General features: G+C 41.3%; 1 protein-coding gene and 1 long non-coding RNA gene across 5 annotated transcripts in view; one reads left to right on the top strand and one right to left on the bottom strand.

The window, feature by feature from the left end:
* LOC118924283 (uncharacterized) overlaps positions 1–20,690 on the top strand; it is a 74,118-nt gene that overhangs the window by 50,949 nt on the left and 2,479 nt on the right. The window lies entirely within an intron of this gene.
* The window catches only part of TTC28 (tetratricopeptide repeat domain 28), a 625,746-nt gene continuing 620,134 nt past the window's right edge, over positions 15,079–20,690 (bottom strand). For all 3 annotated transcript variants that reach the window (XM_036908924.2, XM_036908925.2, XM_036908926.2), the window contains one exon: positions 15,079–20,546. In XM_036908924.2, coding sequence (XP_036764819.2) covers positions 18,922–20,546 — 1,625 coding nt within the window. In that variant the 3' untranslated portion in view covers positions 15,079–18,921. The remainder of the gene's footprint in view (positions 20,547–20,690) is intronic.

Here is a 20,690-nt window from a genome sequence, read left to right as displayed (position 1 = left end):
TTTTAAATATGCTTGGAGTGCTATATACTTTCCTCTTAAGACTGCTTTTGCTGCGTCCCACAGAAGTTGGGGCTTAGTGTTGTTGTTGTCATTTGTTTCCATATATTGCTGGATCTCCATTTTGATTTGGTCATTGATCCATTGATTATTTAGGAGCGTGTTGTTTAGCCTCCATGTGTTTGTGAGCCTTTTTGCTTTCTTTGAACAGTTTATTTCTAGTTTAATGCCTTTGTGGTCTGAAAAGTTGGTTGGTAGGATTTCAATCTTTTGGAATTTACTGAGGCTCTTTTTGTGTCCTAGTATGTGGTCTATTCTGGAGAATGTTCCATGTGCACTTGAGAAGAACGTGTATCCTGTTGCTTTTGGATGTAGAGTTCTGTAGATGTCTATTAGGTCCATCTGTTCTAGTGTGTTGTTCAGTGCCTCTGTGTCCTTACTTATTTTCTGTCTGGTGGATCTGTCCTTTGGAGTGAGTGGTGTGTTGAAGTCTCCTAGAATGAATGCATTGCATTCTATTTCCTCCTTTAGTTCTGTTAATATTTGTTTCAGGTATGTTGGTGCTCCTGTATTGGGTGCATATATATTTATAATGGTTATATCCTCTTGATGGACTGAGCCCTTTTTCATTATGTAATGTCCTTCTTTGTCTTTTGTTACTTTCTTTATTTTGAAGTCTGTTTTGTCTGATACCAGAATTGCAACACCTGCTTTCTTCTCTCTGTTGTTTGCTTGAAATATCTTTTTCCATCCCTTGACTTTAAGTCTGTGCGCGTCTTTGGGTTTGAGGTGAGTCTCTTGTAAGCAGCATATGGATGGATCTTGCTTTTTTATCCATTCTATTACTCTGTGTCTTTTGATTGGTGCATTCAGTCCATTTACATTTAGGGTGATTATTGAAAGGTATGAATTTATTGCCATTGCAGGCTTTAAGTTTGTGGTTACCAAAGGTTTAGGGTTAGCTTCTTTACTGTCTTACTGTCTAACTTAACTCGCTTGTTGAGCTATTATAAACACAATCTGATGATTCTTTATTTCTCTCCCTTCTTATTCCTCCTCCTCCCTTCTTCATATGTTGGGTGTTTTGTTGTGTGCTCTTTTTAGGAGTGCTCCCATCTAGAGCAGTCCCTGTAGGATGCCCTGTAGAGGTGGTTTGTGGGAGGCAAATTCCCTCAACTTTTGCTTGTCTGGGAATTGTTTAATCCCTCCTTCATATTTAAATGATATTCGTGCTGGATACAGTAGTCTTGGTTCGAGGCCCTTCTGTTTCATTGCATTAAGTATATCATGCCATTCTCTTCTGGCCTGTAGGGTTTCTGTTGAGAAGTCTGATGATAGCCTGATGGGTTTTCCTTTGTAGGTAACCTTTTTTTTCTCTCTGGCTGCTTGTAATACTTTGTCCTTGTCTTTGATCTTTGCCATTTTAATTATTATGTGTCTTGGTGTTGCCCTCCTTGGATCCCTTGTCATGGGAGTTCTGTGTACCTCTGTGGTCTGAGAGGCCATTTCTTCCCCTAGTTTGGGGAAATTTTCAGCAATTATTTCTTCAAAGACATTTTCTATCCCCTTTTCTCTCTCTACTTCTTCTGGAATGCCTATGATTCTTATATTATTTCTTTTATTTTGATCACTCAGCTCTCTTAAAATTCTTTCATTCCTGGAGATCCTTTTATCTCTCTCTGCATCAGCTTCTCTGCGTTCCTGTTCTCTGTTTTCTAGTCCATTAATGGTCTCTTGCATCTCGTCCATTCTGTTTTGAAGTCCTTCCAGAGCTTGTTTTATTTCTGAATTCTCCTTCCTTAGTTCTTGCATATTTCTCTGCAAGTCCATCAGCATAGTTATGACTTTTGTTTTGAATTCTTTTTCAGGTAGACTGGCTAAATCTATCTCCCCAGATTCCTTCTCAGGGGAAGATGTAGCAGATGCCGAAGCTGTCTGGGTTAGTCTTGTCTGAATCATATTTTTTTGCCTTTTCATGTTGACAGGTGCTATTGACTGTCAGCTGGGAGGGCCAAAATTTTCACTTACTACTGGCCTTTCTTTACTGGGGCAACTGCGACCCCTAGTGGCTTGTGTTGGGTAATTGCGTGTAGAGTGGGTCTTTGTGTCTTGCCTGGCCGGGAGGGAGAAATTTCCCTTTCTGTGGGCGGAATTTGTCTCAGGCTGCTTCTCTGCTTTCGCAGCGCCCGGTGGGGTGATGGATGGGGGGGCTGCTTGACTGTTTGCCTCCGTGAGGGGTCTCAGAGCTGTTGCCCAGGGGGTTAGTGCACCCGCGTTTTCCCTGTAATTTCCAGCTGCTGTACTGTGACCTGGGTTGTTTCCGTCAAGCTGTTAAGTCCCTGTCCCTTTAAGACTTTCAAAAAGCCCCCGCTTTTCTTTGTCACAGGGGCATCAGCTTCAGCACCCGCTCAGAGGTCTTACTCCCTGTTCCCCCAGTATCCAGGGCCCCCTGGGCATATACTGTGTCTGCGCTCTGGCCCGGATGGCTGGGGCTGGGTGCTCGGCAGTCCTGGGCTCCGTCTCCCTCCCGCTCTGCCTGCTCTTCTCCCGCCGGGAGCTGGGGGGAGGGGCGCTTGGGTCCCGCAGGGCCGGGGCTTGTATCTTACCCCTTTCACCAGGCGCTGGGTTCTCGCTGGTGTAGCTGCAGTCTGGCCACTGTCCTGCGTCTTCTGGTCTCTCTTTTAGGGCTAGTTGTGTTTGTTGTATTTTCAAAAGTATATATGTTTTTGGGAGGAGATTCCCACTGTCCTACTCACGCCGCCATGTTGGCTCCGCCCCCCTGAAGTCAACTTCTTTTTCAAGTTTGTTTGACTCTTCTAGATTCTTTGCATTTACAAATAAATTTTACTTTAACTTGTCAATTTCTAATGAAAAGTGCTGATATTTTTTTCCTGCCAATATTTTGGTTGCAGCTATATAGATTCTACAGTTAAGTTTGGGGAGAAAAAACATCTTAACAATACTAAGCTCTTCCCGTAGTGTCTCTCTTATGTTATGTCTTCTGTAATTTTTCACAGCAATGTTTTGTAATTTTTAATGTAGTGGTCCTACTTGTCTTTTTGTTAAATTTATCCCAAAGCATTTTTCCCCAGCTGTACTGAGGTATAAACTATATTATGACCTGCACCCATTTTAACTATACAGTTCATTTCTGTTTTAATCAATTATTTTATGTTTATTGACATAATAGTAAACAGAATTGGTTTTAATTTTGTTTTCCAATGTCTGTTACAAGCATAGAAATACAATTGTATTTACATTTGGTTATCATGTCTCTTACTTAAAATGCTTTTATATTGTAAAGTACTTAGCCTCTATTTTTTCTTTATAATATTGGCTTGTTTATACACATAAATAAAATTATATTAAAATAAAAAAAATTCAGATCCTTAGTGATACTAAGCATATTTTGGTTGCTCAGTAGCCATATGTGCCTAATGGCTACTGATTTGGACAACACAGATTTTCCTCTTTGCAGAAAGTCCTACTGAAAAACCCTGGGGAGGGTGGGGTGGTCCCATCTTGTGGATTTGCCTCCTGGTTTCCTCATTATGTTGCATAAATCGTCCTAATAATCTCTACATTTAGAGTAAATAGAAGTTATATACATATGTTTAAAAGCTTAATTAAATGAAAATTAAACTTTTATTTCAGGACTACCTCGTAAGTGAGCCCACATCCTTTGTAGTGCATTACAGAAAAATGAGAATTGACTACTAGATGATGCAGCATGGATGTGGCTGTTGATCTTGTTTTGGGGACAAAAAATTTGGTTTGAGGGGGTGGCTCAAGAGAGAAGAGAAAGGATAGAATTGATGACCCTGAGTATAGACCAACTTTTTGTTCTGAAAAAAGAGCAGAGAAATGGCATGGTCGCTGGATGGGGTTTGGGGCCAAATCGGAGAGATTCCAGCATGTTAGTGTGCGGATAGGAATAGTTCACCTAAGAGGAAGGCTCTGACAGTGCCAGGGGGAAAACGAGAATTACTACGACTGCCCTTCAGTAGGCAGGCGAGAGCGGGTCTGGCAAGTGGAGGCACTGGCCACGGAGAGGGGCCCCAACAGCACCACGCACCGTAACGGGGAGGAGGGGCGGGCTGAGCATTAATTGTAAGAAGGGACAAGGGACTTCTTTTCCGATTGCTTCTGTTATTTATTTACATCCATGCCTGCAAGACAAAGCAGGGTACAGCAGTGGGTCCTTGGGGTACGGTCTCAGACTTCCAGACTCTGTGTATTCCAGTTATATATATATCTTACTTTTTGCTGTCATTTCTGTCTTCACTTGAACAGTTTGCCTGGCTACAGCCTTCCTCCCTGCTCCACTTGGAACTAGCTTCTGGTATGCCATGGGTTCAAACATGCACAATTAAGGCCATTAAGCCAAAAGAAAAAAGTCCCGTTAAGTTGCCCCAAGTAAGTGTGTGTGGAGGTGTGGAGTGGCCTAGAGCTTGGCTCCTTCAGGGACTTCATCTCTCTCGAGGGCCCTTTGCATCTGTTCTTTCCTCCTTTCTCTGCTGCCTCCTTCCTCTCCTCACTGATCATTTCCGCACCTCTGGCCTGCCCATGGCTGTGTGTCCCCTCTGACCTCAGTTTACGTTGTTAACTTTGGCTTTGGCTTCACCTGCAGAGACTTGATCCAAGCCTGGATTGAATTCATGAGAAAAGGAATCTGAATGCAGGGACTCTTTCTAAGGTTCTGACCTTGGATAGGATTGGCATTGCTGCTCTGGCCTACTCAGCGGCAGCCAGGAGCAGTCTTTCCATGTACAGCAGGACTGCTTCTGCTGTCTCATCCCTCAGGGCCCGGACGCTGGGCCAGGGCAGTTCTTAGGAGGGCCTGTGGATGGGCAAGGGGCACAGTGATTGACACTTTCATTCATCAAGCTGTCTGAAGTGCCTGGAATCCAGGAAAGACTGTTATCTAAGGGAAGTACACAAGCTTTATTTTATGGGCTTTTTAACGTTTATCTTAACTTTCTGCTTGTTTATTTTTTATTGACTACATTCTTTTCATCACAACACACCCTCAGCAAATATTTGTAGAATGAATGACTTCGGAAATGACAGATAAGAACTGCCTCTTTTTTTCTTGGTTACATCAATTTTATTTTACCTTTGCATTTTTTAGTCCAAAAAGAAAATGCTATACTTGAGAAAGCTCTGTATATGAAAAAAAAAATCAGACTTTTGGCAAAATGCTGCCTGGTAGATCAGAATTCAAATTCATTTACCTGTCCCAATTAACTGAAAGGGTGGGCTTTGAGTTCTGCTACTGAGATCTAAGGTTATTTTAGAATTTTAAAACTTTTTATTTAATATAAATATATTGGGAATACTTACATATTTAAGAATATTGTTGTTCCCTGAAGCCCAAATGCAGAACTGCTACAAATTTAATAAATATCTTGAGACTGGATGCAAATTCACTTGAGAGGCAAAGTGTTTCCTTAATGCCAACATGTCCCTTTAATATATTTGAATCCAGATGTTTTGGCTTCATTTGCTAGGGTGGATGCAGCATTAGCCTGTCAGTTTCCTGCTGTTTGTCATTATTTAGTAGTATTAGAGGCTGTAAGCAAGCATACTCATTGGGAAAGTTAAAGAAAGGCTTTAAAATGAGAAAGGTCCTGAGTTGTGCTCCGTCAGTTGAATATCACCCTTGAATAGATATTTAGGGTTGTAAGTTTTTCTTTTAAAAATGTCAGGTTAACTGCATTTTTAACCAAGCACATAACCAAATCTCCATCAAGACCATTCTCTCCCTTGTAGGGAAGTGTCTACCAAAATATGTATTCCACAATTGGATATGCAAATTCTTTAGCAGTAACGAAAACATAAATTGCATTTCCTAAGGTGACAGGGACCACACTATGGTACTCCTCAGTCATTGTATAGCAATGTGATAACCTTGCATCCTTAGAGTTACTCTGTAGATTTTTGTACTAAAGTCCGTTTCTACTTTGGGTAATAGCTGGGTATGGTTTTTATATTGTTTCTTAAGAATGGTAGAACTGCTTGGAATTTCCTTTACATTGACATATGTATTTGATTGTTCTCATAATAGGAGTATAATAGATTTGCTTCTTGTCTAATTACAATATAAGCCATAGAATTCAGCCACTCCAGTTCTCAGGGTAGTAATGTTCTCCATAGTTTAATGCTTATTGGGGTTTTCCATATGTGAATGTGTTTATAGATGACTTCTAACGCCAGAGCTCTGGTCCCTTAGAAATACCATATGTGTGTTCATCAGTAAAGACTAATGTTCAGTAACTAAGACATACAGCCACTTACACTCGGTTTTCCTGGTTTTAGCAACATAGGGATTTAGTGGCCAGTATTTTATTTAGGATTTTTGTGTCTAGATTCATAAATGAAATGGGCTTATTGTTTCCTTTCAATATGTTGATTTTGGGATCAAGAGTATCATCTTGGAAAGATTTGAATATCATTTTATATTCTCTTAAACGATTTGAAAAGGTAGAGATTTGCTGGCCCCTGAGAGTTCAGCAAAGTACATGTAAAACCACCTTATTGGCTTTGGCTTATGTTTTCTTTACCTTCTTGCACTAGGACTTTTAATGGTTTCTTTCTTAAAGTTTATTGTTGCATAGTTGCTAATAATAATTTTCATTCATTTAAATTCCTCATATTTAGTTCATATATGTGAACAAGTAGAGCTGCACAACAGCACTTTGTCGTTGAAGTCACATACATGCTGCTCTGATTATAATTCATTGCTCTTCTCCCCACAGTGGCACTGCTTTCCTGCACAAGGTCCACCGCTCACTGCGTATCTAGGTACCTCAACCATGCATGTATGCCTAAACCATAGTAGGTGTTATTTTGCATTTTCACATATGTTGGCATAGAATTGGGGTTATCGTTCCTTCCTAACATATGCCAGTATGCACTAGTGTCCTAGCACTGGCTGCTTAGCACGGCATGCCTCTTCATCATTTGGGGCCCATGCAGTTACATATTTTGAATATCACCCTTGAATAGATATTTAGGGTTATAAATTTTTCTTTTAAAAATGTCAGGTTAACTGCATCCCACTATTTTTTGTGCAGCTTTAAGTCAATTTTATTCTTAAGCTATTATATAATTTGTGTATTTCCTCAAAGTAGCATTTAAGCAGAAATAAAATTAAGTATATATTTCACTTTATTGAGTGAAAATGAAATTTTCATTTTCCCTGAAAATCTGAAGATTTTGTAGCTCACTGTGCAAACTTCTGTCTTGGGTAGAACAAACAAGAAATGCCTTTGTCATGAATGAAAGTAGAATGCAGAACTCCCAAGGTGGCCCTGAAGGCATCTATCAGTTCAGATACATAGTATTTCCTTATTTCTATTATGAGTTCTTCCATGGTTCGTGTGTGCTATTTAGTGCATTTAAGAATGCCTAAATGGCAACTTTTCCATTATCTTCTTGTTATTGATGGCTAACTGAATGGTATTGTGTTATCATCGGGTGGCAATAGTGACACCAATTCCTCAGTATTTGTTGAGATTGGCTGCATGGCCTGCCTGCTCTGTTTTCATACACATCGTGTGTGTGCTTGCGAAGAACGCAGACTATCAGAGACCGGGCTCTCTCCACTCCATTTCATAAGACTGTTTGCTGCACTGTTTAAACCTACCATCTGCTTCCTACATTTTTGTCTGCTTGATCTATCAGTTATTGAGAGTAGAGGGTAAAATCTCCCATCATGATAGTGTAGTTTTCCAAACTTGTTCTGTCAATTTTACTTAATAAATTTTGAAGCTATATAGTTAGCTGCATACAAATTTAGAATTTGGCCTTTCTGCTAAATTTTTTAACATTAGAAAATGGATCATCTTTGTTTTTATTACTGCCTTTAATATCTATTCTACTGATCCTTTTACTGTCAGCCCTTTCGGGTCCTTATGCTTTCATGGTTTATTTATTTTTTCAAACAGCATATAGTTTTTTAAAGAGCATATGGCACATTGCCATCATCTGTCAATCTCCTTTTTAATTGTTTAGTTCACTTACATTTTAAATTACTGGTGATTTTTTTCATCTTATATTTGTCCTGCTTTTTAAAAAGATTATTGTTCCCTCCTTTTTCTATTCCTTTAGACCAATCAAGTTTTTACAGATTTATTTCTCTTTCACTAACCAGTATAACCCTCTACTTCTATTTTGTTTGTGAGTATATTTTACTTGCTCTAAAAAGAATCTACTCTTCTCTTCCCAAACAACCTATAACACTTATATACATATATATTATTGTCCAGTATTTAAAATTTTTACTGCTACCCAAATGAGACATTACTTTTATTTATTTATTTATTTATTTATCATCAATATACAGTTACATAGGCAACACTCTGGTTACTAGATTCCCCTTATTATCAAGTCCCCACCACATACCCCATTACAGTCACTGCCCATCAGCGTAGTAAGATGCTATAGAGTCATTACTTGTTCTATACTGGCTTCCCTGTGCCACCCCCTTATATTATATGTGCTGATCGTAATGCCCTTTATTCCCCTTCTCACTCCCTTCCCATCCACTTCCCCAGTCCCTTTCCCTTTGGTAACTGTTAGTCTATTCTTAGGTTCTGTGAGTCTGCTGCTATTTTGTTCCTTCAGTTTTTGCTTTGTTCTTATGCTCCACAGATGAGTGAAATCATTTGGTACTTGTATTTCTCTGCCTGGCTTATTTCACTGAGTATAATACCCTCTAGCTCCATCCATGTTGTTGCAAATGGTAGGATTTGATTTCTTCTTATGTCTGAATAATGCTCCATTGTGTATATGTACCATATCTCCTTTATTCATTCATCTAATGATGGACACTTAGGTTGCTTCCATTTCTTGGCTATTGTACATAGTGCTGCAATAAACATAGGGGTGCATATGCCTTTTTTAAGCTGGGATCCTGCATTCTTAGGGTAAATTCCTAGGAGTGGAACTCCTGGGTCAAATGGTATTTCTATTTTTAGTTTTTTGAGGAACCTCCATACTGCTTTCCACAATGGTCGAACTAGTTTACATTCCCACCAGCAGTGTAGGAGGGATCCCCTTTGTCTGCATCCTTGCCAGCAATTGTTGTTCCTCATCTTTTCTATGTTGGCCATCCTAACTGGTGTGAAGTGGTATCTTATTGTGGTTTAAATTTGCATTATCCCTCATAATTAGCGATGTGCAGCATCTTTTCATGTGCCTGTTGGCCATCTGAATTTTTTCTTTGGAGAATTGTCTGTTCATATCCTCTGCCCATTTTTTAATAGGGTTATTTGCTTTTTGGGTGTTGAGGTGTGTGAGTTCTTTATGTATTTTGGATGTTAACCCCTTGTCAGATATGTCATTTACAAATATATTCTCCCATACAAAGGACACTCCCAAAGTGTCCTTTGCTGTACAGAAGCTTTTTAGCATGATGTAGTTCCATTTGTCCATTTTTAATTTTGTTTCCCTTGCCCGAAGAGATGCATTCAGGAAAAACTTGCTCGTGTTTAAATTCAAGAGATTTTTGCCTATGTTTTCTTCTAAGAGTTTTATGGTTTCATGACTTACATTCAGGTCTTTGATCCATTTGAGTTTACTTTTGTGTATGGGGTTAGACAATAATCCAGTTTCATTCTGTTACATGTAGCTGTCCAGTTTTGCCAACACTGCCTGTTGAAGAGGCTGTCATTTCCCCATTGTATATCCATGGCTCCTTTATCAAATATTAATTGACCGTATATGCTTGGGTTTATATCTGGGCTCTCTAGTCTGTTCCATTGGTCTATGGGTCTGTTCTTGTACCAGTACCAAATTGTCTTGATTACTGTGGCTTTGTAGTAGGGCTTAAAGCATAATTCCCCTCCCCCTGACACCCCCCCCCCCCCCCGCTTTATTCTTCCTTCTCAGGATTGCTTTTGCTTTGGCTATTCGGGATCTTTTGTGGTTCCATATGAATTTTAGAACTATTTACTCTAGTTCGTTGAAGAATGCTGTTGGTATTTTGATAGGGATTGCATTGAATCTGTAGATTGCTTTAGGCAGGATGGACATTTTGACAATATTAATTCTGCCTATCCAAGAGCATGGGATGAATTTCCATTTATTAGTGTCCTCTTTAATTTCTCTTAAGAGTGTCTTGTAGTTTTCAGGGTATAGGTCTTTCACTTCCTTGGTTAGGTTTATTCCTACGTATTATATTCTTTTTGATGCAATTGTGAATGGAATTGTTTTCCTGATTTTTCTTTCTGCTAGTTCATCATTAGTGTATAGGAATGCACTGTGTATTCATTTTGTATCCTGCAACTTTACTGAATTCAGATATTAGATCTAGTAGTTTTGGAGTGAATTATTTAGGGTTTTTTATGTACAATATCATGTCTTCTGCAAATAGGGACAGTTTAACTTCTTCCTTGCCAATCTGGGTGCCTTTTATTTCTTTGTGTTGTCTGATTGCCGTGGCTAGGACCTCCAGAACTATGTTGAATAGAAGTGGGGAGGGTGGGCATCCTTGTCTTGTTCCCTGTCTTAAAGGAAAAGCTTTCAGTTTCTCACTACTAAGTATAATGTTGGCTGTGGGTTTATCATATACGGCCTTTATTTATGTTGAGGTACTTGCCCTCTATACCCATTTTGTTGAGAGTTTTTATCATGAATGGATGTTGAATTTTGTCAAATGCTTTTTCAGCATCTATGGAGATGATCGTGTGGTTTTTGTCCTTCTTTTTGTTGATGTGGTAGAGGATGTTGATGGATTTTTGAATGTTGTACCATCCTTGTATCCCTGGAATAAATCCTCATTGATCATGATGGATGATCTTTTTGATGTATTTTTGAATTCAGTTTGCTAATATTCTGTTCAGTATTTTTGCATCTATGTTCATCAGGGATATTGATCTGTAATTTTCTTTTTTGTGGTGTCTTTGCATGGTTTTGGTACTAGAGTGATGCTGGTCTCATAGAACAAATTTGGGAGTATTCCCTCCTCTTCTACTTTTTGGAAAACTTCAAGGAGGATGGGTATTAAGTCTTCATTAAATGTTTGATAAAATTCAGCAGTGAAACCATCTGGTCCAGGAGTTCTGTTCTTAGGTAGTTTATTTATTACCAATTCAATTTCTTTGCTGGTAATTGGTCTATTCAGATTTTCTGTTTCTTCCTGGGTCAGCCGTGGAAGGTTGTATTTTTCTAGAAAGTTGTCCATTTCCTCTAGGTTATCCATTTTGTTAGCATATACTTTTTCATAGTATTCTCTCATAATTCTTTGTATTTCTGTGGTGTCTGTAGTGATTTTTCCTTTCTAATTTCTGATTCTGTTTATGTGTGTAGGCTCTCTTTTTTTCTTGATAAGTCTAGCTCAGAGTTTATCTATTTTGTTTATTTTCTCAAAGAACCAGCTCCTGCTTTCATTGATTCTATTCTTTTATTCTTCTCGATTTTATTTATTTATGCTCCAATCTTTATTATGTCCCTCCTTCTACTGACTTTGGGCCTCATTTGTCCTTCTTTTTCTAGTTTCATTAATTGTGAGTTTAGACTGTTCATTTGGAATTGTTCTTTCCTGAGGTAGGCCTGTATTGCAATATACTTTCCTCTTAGCACAGCCTTCGCTGAGTCCCACAGATTTTGCAGTGTTGAATTATTGTTGTCATTTGTCTGCATATATTGTTTCATCTCTGTTTTAATTTGGTCATTGATCCATTGATTATTTAGGAGCATGTTATTAAGCCTCCATGTGTTTGTGGGCTTTTCTGTTTTCTTTGTGTAAGTTATTTCTAGAGTCATACCTTTGTGATCTGAGAAGCTGGTTAGTACAATTTCAATCTTTTTGAATTTACGGAGGCTCTTTTTTTTGTGGCTTAGCATATGATCTATTCTTGAAAATATTCCATGTGCACTTGAGAAGAATGTGTATCCTGTTGATTTTGGATGGAGTGTTCTGTAGATGTCTGTTAAGTCCATCTGTTCTAATACATTGTTCAGTGCCTCTGTCTCCTTACTTATTTTCTGTCTGGTTGATCTGTCCTTGGAGTGAGTGGTGTGTTGAAGTCTCCTAAAATGAATCCATTGCATTCTACTTCCCCCTTTAATTCTGTTAGTATTTGTTTCACATATGTAGGTGATCCTGTGTTGGGTGCATAAATATTTGTAAGAGTTATATCCTCTTGTTGGCCTGAGCCCTTTATCATTATGTATGTCCTTCTTTGTCTCTTGTTACTTTCTTTGTTTTGAAGTCTATTTTGTCTGATACAAGTACTGCAACTCCTGTTTTTTTCTTCCTATTAGTTGCATGAAATATTTTTTTCCATCCCTTTACTTTTCAGTCTGTGTATGTCTTTGGGTTTGATGTGAGTCTCTTGTAGGCAGCACATAGACGGGTCTTGTTTTTTTTATCCATTAAGTGACTCTATGTCTTTTGATTGGTACATTCAGACCATTTATATTTAGGGTGATTATCGATAGGTATGTACTTATTGCCATTGCAGCCTTTAGATTTGTGGTTACCAAAGGTTCACGGGTAATTCCCCTACTATCTAACAGTCCAAGTTAACTCACTTAGTATGCTATTACATACACAATCTAAAGGTTCTTTTTTTTTTTCCTCCTTTTTCTTCCTGCTCCATTCTTTATAGAATAGGTATCATATTCTGTACTCTTTGTCTATCCCTTGATTGACTTTGGGGGTAGTTGATTTGATTTTACATCTGCTTAGTAATTAATTGTTCTACTTTGCTGTGGTTTTATTTCCCCTGGTGACAGCTGTTTAGCCTTAGGAATACTTCCATCTATAGCAGTCCTTCCAAAATGCACTGTAGAAGTGGTTTGTGGGTGATAAATTCTCAGCTTTTGTTATCTGAAAATTGCTTAATTCCCCCTTCAAATTTAAATGATAACCTTCCAGGTAGAGTATTCTTGGTTTGAGGCCCTTCTATTTCATTGCATTAACTATATCATGCCACTCCCCTCTGGCCTATAAGGTTTCTATTGAGAAATCTGATGATAGCCTGATGGGTTTTCCATTGTATGTGATCTTTTTTCTCTCTCTAGCTGCTTTTAAAAGTTTGTCCTTATCTTTGATCTTTACCATTATTATTATTATATATCTTGGTGTTGTCTTCCTTGGGTTCCTTGTGTTGGGAGATCTGTGTACCTCCATGACTTGAGAAACTATTTCCTTCCCCAGATTAGGGAAATTTTCAGCAATTACCTCCTCAGTGACACTTTCTATCCTTTTTTCTCTCTCTTCTTCTTCTCGTACCCCTATAATGCGAATATTGTTCCATTTGGATTGGTCACACAGTTCTCTCAATATCCTTTCATTCTTAGAGATCCTTTTTTCTTTCTGTGCCTCAGCTTCGTTGTATTTCTCTTCTCTAAGTTCTATCCTGTTTACTGTCTCTTCTACTACATCTATTCTGCTTTTAAATCCCTCCGTTGTATGTTGCATTTCAGGTATGGAATTTCTCAATGACTGAATCTCAGTCCTAAATTCATCCCTGAGTTCTTGAATATTTTTCTGTACCTCCATGAGCATGTTTATGATTTTCATTTTGAACTCTGTTTCAGGAAGATTGGTGAGTTCAGTTTCATTTGGTCCTTTTTCTGAGGTTTGTGAGATTTTGGTGTGAACCAGGTTCCTTTGACATTTCATATTTCTATGTGGTGCCCTCTAGTGCCCAGGAGCTCTTTTCTCTGGAACTGCTCAGCCCCTGGAATGAGGTCAGGGGTTGCAGGGGAGCGGTGCTGGTGCCTGGGGGCAGAAAAGAGCTGTTTCCTGCTTCCCGGCTGCAGTGCCTGTCTCCAGTGTTAGAGCCAGTGAGCCGAGCACATGGGTGTAAGCCTCTGTGCTTTGTATCTGTAGCTGTCATAGGCAGGGCCTCCCTCTGGCTGGCCTGACGCCAGTGCAGTGACTGCCGGTTTGTGAGTTGCTGCTGGCAGGCCAGGAGGAAGGCATATTGGCTGCATATCAAGGTGGGGGGCCTCAGAGCTGAGCAGCCAGCCAGGGCAATGGAGTGCCTGAAGCTCCTGAAAGTTCCCAACCTGCTGGGCAGAGCACACTCAGACAACCTTGTCCACCTTTCCCTTCTCCTGCGCGGCAAGCTCTGTGCAAACCCTGCCCCTTCAGCAGCCCTCTCACTGCTAGGAAGCCTCTCAGACCGCCTGCCTTTCCTTTGTCCCAGAGCGGCCAGATGTGGATCCCTGTTCTCCACAAATGACTGGAACCTCAGTCTCTCAAGTATTCCACCTGTCTTAGCTTTCCATCCCCACTAAACTCCAGAGCACCATGCAATGTAGGTTTGTGCTCCAAAGCTGATCTCCAGGGCTGGGTGCTCAGCAGTTCTAGGCTTCCACCCGCTCCCCACTCCGTTTCTCTTCCTCCCACTGGTGAGCTGGGATGGAGGAAGGGCTTGGGTTCCACTGGATCAAGGCTTTGGTATGTTACCCTATTTCATGAGGTCTGCTCTGTTCTCCAGGTGTAGGCAGTCTGGTACAGCCTTCTTTCCTGTTGCTCTGTTAGGATTAGTTGTATTAACTATATTTTTGTATTATATGTGGTTTTGGGAGGAGTTCTTTGTCTCACCTTTCATGCTACCATCTTGAATCTCCTCTTTCTCTCCTGAGACATTACTTTTTATACAATTAATATTTAAATTTATTCACCCTTTAGTGGATAATTCTTTGTTCACTATTCCTTCTTGCTTCTCAAATGTTTACACATCAGCTTGTTTTTCCCTTCTCTACTTTGGAAGTTTTTTTAGGTACAGGGATTTAGTGGCAATGAACTCCATTTTTGTTTGCACATTTTTGCAACTGTAGGATTTTCTGTCTTCCAACTATGATCACAGAAGCAGCATTTAAACATCTAAATCACCACCCATCACAGGTACCTGGTGCCTTCTGGACTGAAGAAGCCTGTGAGCTTTACTGTGTACTTTCTCAGGCTTTTCTCCTGGCAAATGTAAGGCTACAGTGTATTGAGAAGAATAAAACTCCAGACAGAAATACAGGCTCACTAATGACACCTGACCACTCTATGTACCAGAAAGAAACCTGAAGAGCGTGGAATTGGAATAGAAATTGATTCAGATACAGCACTTAAAACCAAGGGAACTCATGCTTTAATAGACACTGAAATCACAAAGGAAGGCCAAGTGCCTTAGCAATCTCAATAAAAATATGAAGTTCTTTTTACATGGTAAATTTCAGAATATAAAAAGTTTAATGCCATCTGGAAACAGTGTAATTTACAAAAGAAGTCCACATAGGCCAAAGATGGCTAACACTGCATACAAGGGGTGTGAGTGCCAAGTGGGGAAGGCGTCTGAGGAGGGGAGAGGTAACCACGTGGGTCCTTACATGGAACATCTTTGAAGGATCTGGCACAAACAAGGGCCCAGTTCACAAACCACATGTACAATTATTTTTAGATAAAACAACAAAAGAGGTGGTGAAAATTATACAATTTTCATTTTCTGCCTACTTACTAAAAGTAAACCAGATTATTGCATGGCGTTTTTTCCAACCTGAACTGAAACTAACAAAGTGACAGTTCTCTTTGCAGTGGGAGGCAGTGGGACAGGCAACGTACTGGGGACTTGCCGCAATGACCACCTGCTGGGGTCCACGGGAGAGAGCAAAGCAGTACAAGTCCCTTGGTGCAGCACTTTGTCTCCTGCTGGGACCCAGCCAGCACCGGTGTGGACTGTGAGCTTTTTCAATGGGTGGAGGTGAGAGCTTTGTTGTCTCACTTCATACAAATATAAATCAAAATGTAAGTTTTAGCTATTTTTGTCTTGGGATATTGACTTAATTAAAGCCAGTGAAGAAGCTGAGTAGTGCACTGGTGAGAGTTAAGACGGGGTCTACAACCTTACTTTCCGGTCATACTGAGTTTCTAAGAGAGGATTTTATTGCTTGTGTTCAGTGTGTTTGCATCTGGTGGAGCACAGGTGGGTCAGGGCTTTCCAGTTTCCTGAGCTGAAAACAAAATATATCCAATGTTCTCTGCATCTGGTGAGGAAAAATAGTTTTGTACATTTTACCCGCATCCACTGACTCCTTCCAAGTGGGGCAAAAAGCCAAGGACTAAACAGGAATCACTTGCTTCTACCCACATGGCTCTGGGTTCCCATGCATGCCAATCAGTTTTATCCACAATCTGACACTCACTTTCCCTAGACTGTAGAGACAAAACCTTTAACTGTGTTCTCTGCCGCCTATACCAGGTGTCAGCAAACTTTCTCCTAAAAGGCCAGGCATTAGACAGCTTAGGCTTTGTGGGCCAACAGGCAAAGCCAAGAATATTGTGTACGTACATAGAGAACTATTTAAAATTATAAAATCCATTCCCAGCTCAAGGCCATAAAAAACCAGGCCTCTGACCTGACTTAGCCTATGGGCTATAGTTTACCAACCCCTGATCTGTACAAAGAAATCTGTGAATTACAGATCTTACATAATTTTTAAGTGCATACTTTTTTCAGTGTAGCCTGAAAAGTTTGATTTTACATCCATTTTACTCATATAGAAAACACCCAGATTGACAGTAAACAAAGAAGTGGTGAGTCTACAATGATTTTTTTTTAAATCCTGTAATTTCATCATCTTTGCTTTTTCATTGAAGCTTATATCTAGGACAAAAAAAAATCACATATACCATTTGGCTTTGCAACATGAAACTTGAATAACTATGTACTTAGGACTGCAACTGGGTTAGGGTCCACAAGTCCTCCTAGCTGGCTTGGTAACCACGGAAGTGGTCAGGATGGTGGAGGGCGCGCACTGGAGGCGGGCAAACGGGGTGCTCCGGGGTGGCGCACAGACCCCGGCCCTTTTCTCCAGGGCTCCTTGGCACTTGGGAAGGAGGCTGAGGTTTGCTGAGAAACAGCCTATCTACATATAGATTCAGAAATTTACTTTGAGGCTTAGTCTTCTTTGCAGAGGACCTGATTTTGCTATCTAAATGCACAGTGCTATAACTTGGCTTTCATTTGCTACTCTGGTACTTTTATTAACATTTATTTTTTTCCCTACTGACATAAAGACCACCTCATAATTGCTTGCTTTTTTATAAAGTATTTCTCTTCCAGTGTTTGGATCAGGGTTAGAATGGGATCATCCTTATTGTTTGCTTTCGTCAGCATAGCTGTTGGGTTAAGTGTAAAAACCTCTATGACATAGCTCAGGAGAATAACACAAACTGAATAAATATCCTTCCCTCTTAGAGTACACTGAGGAACGGGGCAAGTGGTCAGTGTGTGTTTATAAAGTGAGCTCTTACCCAACGTTACAGACTCCACCTGGGGGGTCTTAGGTTAGGGTCCCTCCTTCCAGGCCCCTTGTGCTCACTCCACGTGTTGCTGGGCCAAGTGGCTGCCCACTTTTGTGTGATATACCCTCACAGTGAGGATGGTAGGATTTTAATTTTAGAATTAGCAAAAGTAGGTTTATTTAAATTCTCCAAACTAAACTTAGTACTGATATGATTTTCAGCATTTTATTTCTTTATTGAAATAAGTTAATGGTTTCTGCTACCTATTCTTTTGTCACGTCCCGGCTGGCAACAGTTTCAGTGTACTGTCACAGCCATACAACACTGTCAAAGACAACACTTTCAGGGACGTCTGTTTCCCTCTTCAGCAATAATCTGGGTGTAGATCCCAGCAACCACCCCCACATCCCTACTTCTCAGGCTGCCAACATGAAAGTCTGTGAGAGGGGAGGGGGCTTGTCCTTTGGACTGCAGGAGCAAGGGGCGTGGTCACAGCTAAGATGAGGGTCCATATGCAGTTCATTGATACGAGGTGCTGGGATTGTGGGGACCTGGCAACAGATTTAGATAGAAGAGGTTTTAGAGGCCTGGAACTGGGAAAAAGAGAATAAACCTAAGCAGCTAATAAAGGTAATAGGAGCTGGAAGGCTAGATCTTAGTTAAATCTAGTTAGCCATGGAATTGTTTTTTTAATTTTTTTATTTTTTTGCTTGCTTGTAAGAAAACCGGATAGTTTTAACCTTTCCCCCCCAAACTTGATAAAATTACTTATTGTTGACTATTCAAAATTTGACATTTAAAAAATTTTTGAGCCTTTAAAAATAATAGCTATAAATGCAAAGTACTATTGATAGTAAAACCAAGTTGTTTGCCCACGTACAAAAAAGGTCAATAATGTTTTAAAAGCACAAAGTTGCATTTTAAATCTTAATTGCATAGTTCTAAAATGCCTGGGTAAGAGTTGAGTTACATAAATTTTTTTAAGAAAATTCAAGTTTGGTTGACTGTGGAGCCCCAAGGACATTTGTAGAGCTCAGGGGAGCAGAGTTCAGCATGGAAGCACTGTTTAGACATGAATTATTGCGTGTTATTGTGATGTTACAATATCATGAGACCAAAATTGCTACAATTATATAAATCATTGGCATTTTTAAAACCATTGTTGTTTTTGGCTGATACAACACTTTCATGTAGAATTCAACTCTGATTTTACATATCCCACCCCCAACCAGCACCTGAAAGCCGTAAAAAAAGCTCTCTTTGTACTTATGTGTATAAAAGGTACTGCATATATACCTCTTAGCAAAATATGTGCTCCCTTTCCTCTCCCCACCCCAGAACCAGGACCGTTTTTGTACAAAAATCCTGTGAAGAATCACATCAAAAATGAGAAGCAGGGAGTTCAAGGTAAACATTGGATGAAGTGTGTAGAAAATTCCATGAACCTGTACCAACCCCACAGAAATCCTGGCTTTTGGTGAATCTGGCCCAGAGGCACCACCAGCTGTGTGTGTGGTGGTGCCCGGGCGGGTGGTGCCCGGGGAGCGTGCCCACCGTGAGGTGGCCGGCGGCCGAGTGGGTGACGGACCTCAGACAAAGGAGCGCCGAGCGAGCGCCGTGCTCACCCGCGGCTGCTGCACCCAGAGTTAGTGTGTACAAAAGACGCTTTAGCACTTGGAGGAGGGAAAAAATCTTCCCGGGGACAGAAACTTGTAGCCGTTTCCAGAAGGAAGTCTCAAAGGGCGCGTGGGGGGCGCAGCAGGAGGGCTGGCGGGCAGCGTGCTCAGCGCAGTGGTCTCCGAGCGCCAGTGGCCATTGGGAGGCGCTTTCGGTGGTGTTTCTCCAGGTTGCTGCAAAGACAGCTCCTTAAGTTCAAGCTTGTCTACTCCTTCCTCCCTCTTGTGGTGCCGAGGTGACAAGTTTAATAGACTGAGGACATCTCTTTTGGAAGTCATGGTTCCAGGGGCCCCCCGGAATATTTTCATGGGTCCTGTGGAATGCTGGGGTGCGCTCTGCCAAAACATCTTCAGGTTATGGACTGCCTGCACTTTCTCATCGATGGCTGCCATTTTCAGTTTGTCTATGTCAGGAGCGTCAGCTGGACTCGAGCGAGCAGAACCGGCTGAGGAATAGGAGAGAGCTGGGGAAGGTGCACTGCCAGCAGGAGACTGGTGGCCTGAGCTTGGGGACGTGTTCCTTGGTGATTTGGAAATATGAGCACTGTAAGGAGAGCTGGGGTACTTCAGTTTGAAGAGAGGCTGGTCAGAGAGGGAAGTCTGGGAGTCGGAGCCAGGCGACGGCCGGCCACTGTGCCGGCTCGCGCTGTCCTTGTTGGAGGCCTCCGAGGTGGTGGGGCTGCTGTATCCTGAGCTCACCTTGGGGAGGGAGGAGCTTCTGGCTGGGGGCTTTGGTTTAACAGGAAGTGGCGATGGCTGACTCTTCTGGTGGGAGAGCGCAGGCCTGCTGAACGCACTGGTCTCTGATGCTCTGAAGACAGCAGCGCTGTTTGGCACGGAAATGCCATCCTCAGGATTATTACTCTTGCTGGTCGGACCGCCGCCCCTGTGAAGACGCTCCACTGCAATGAGATGACTTTGTGTCTCCTCTAGAATTTTCTGGGCCAGCTCTTGTGGATCAAGCTTTGGATTGCTTTCTTCTTGGGACTTCACGGTACTGTCTGTTTCTGTGCTAGACTGGTCTGATTCTCCTGTATCTGAACTTGCTAGTTTTCCAACCTTTTGGAAGGGTGAGTTTGGGCTGGGAATCAAGGTCATTTTAACTGGAGAGTTTGGAGTGCTTATGCTCCCCTTGGAGCTTAGGGAAACCTTCATACCTCCAGCTGTCCCGACTTGGGGCTGTTTGTGATCTGGTGAGAAGCGTGTCTTTCTGTTTTCTTGGTAGGCCGCCAGAGGCTCAGTACTGATAATGGAAAACCCTTCATATTCTTCCTCATCTTTGCTGCCTGTTGGGCGGGTCTCGGGGGACAGCTGGCTTCGAGGCAGGGTGGCTCGCTGTGGGTAAGCATTCTTGGACCGGTCATAGTCCTGCCGTCCTCGGGGGCCCCCACCTTCTGACCCGCCCTCAGGCTTGGAGACAAAGCTCATTGAGGAGGCGATGGAGCTTAGGCTGTACACAGATATGGCATCTGAGGCAATGCTGTCCGCACCGGTGGGGGAGAAGGGTGGTTGCTGGTAACCCAGGGGCAAGGCGTTGGAGACGGACTGCGCTGAGGCCAGAGACTCCAGGGAAGATGAGCTGTCAAGGCTGAGGCGCTTGGGCAGCTCAGTAGAATCTAAGACAAATCAGAGTGCCCAGAGGGCAATTAGAATTCTGTATGGTTTTGGTTTTTTCAAAATCATAAGCATCCTCCTATGCATAGAAGCTAGCAAAGATATTACGTAAGTGTTACTTAGACACAACTTGAATTCATCTTGTA

Source organism: Manis pentadactyla, chromosome 14 (assembly GCF_030020395.1).
Source record: "Manis pentadactyla isolate mManPen7 chromosome 14, mManPen7.hap1, whole genome shotgun sequence".
Lineage (NCBI taxonomy): Eukaryota > Metazoa > Chordata > Mammalia > Pholidota > Manidae > Manis > Manis pentadactyla.
The sequence above is the reverse complement of the archived record's forward strand: the minus strand, read 5'-3'. Positions and strand labels throughout refer to the sequence as shown.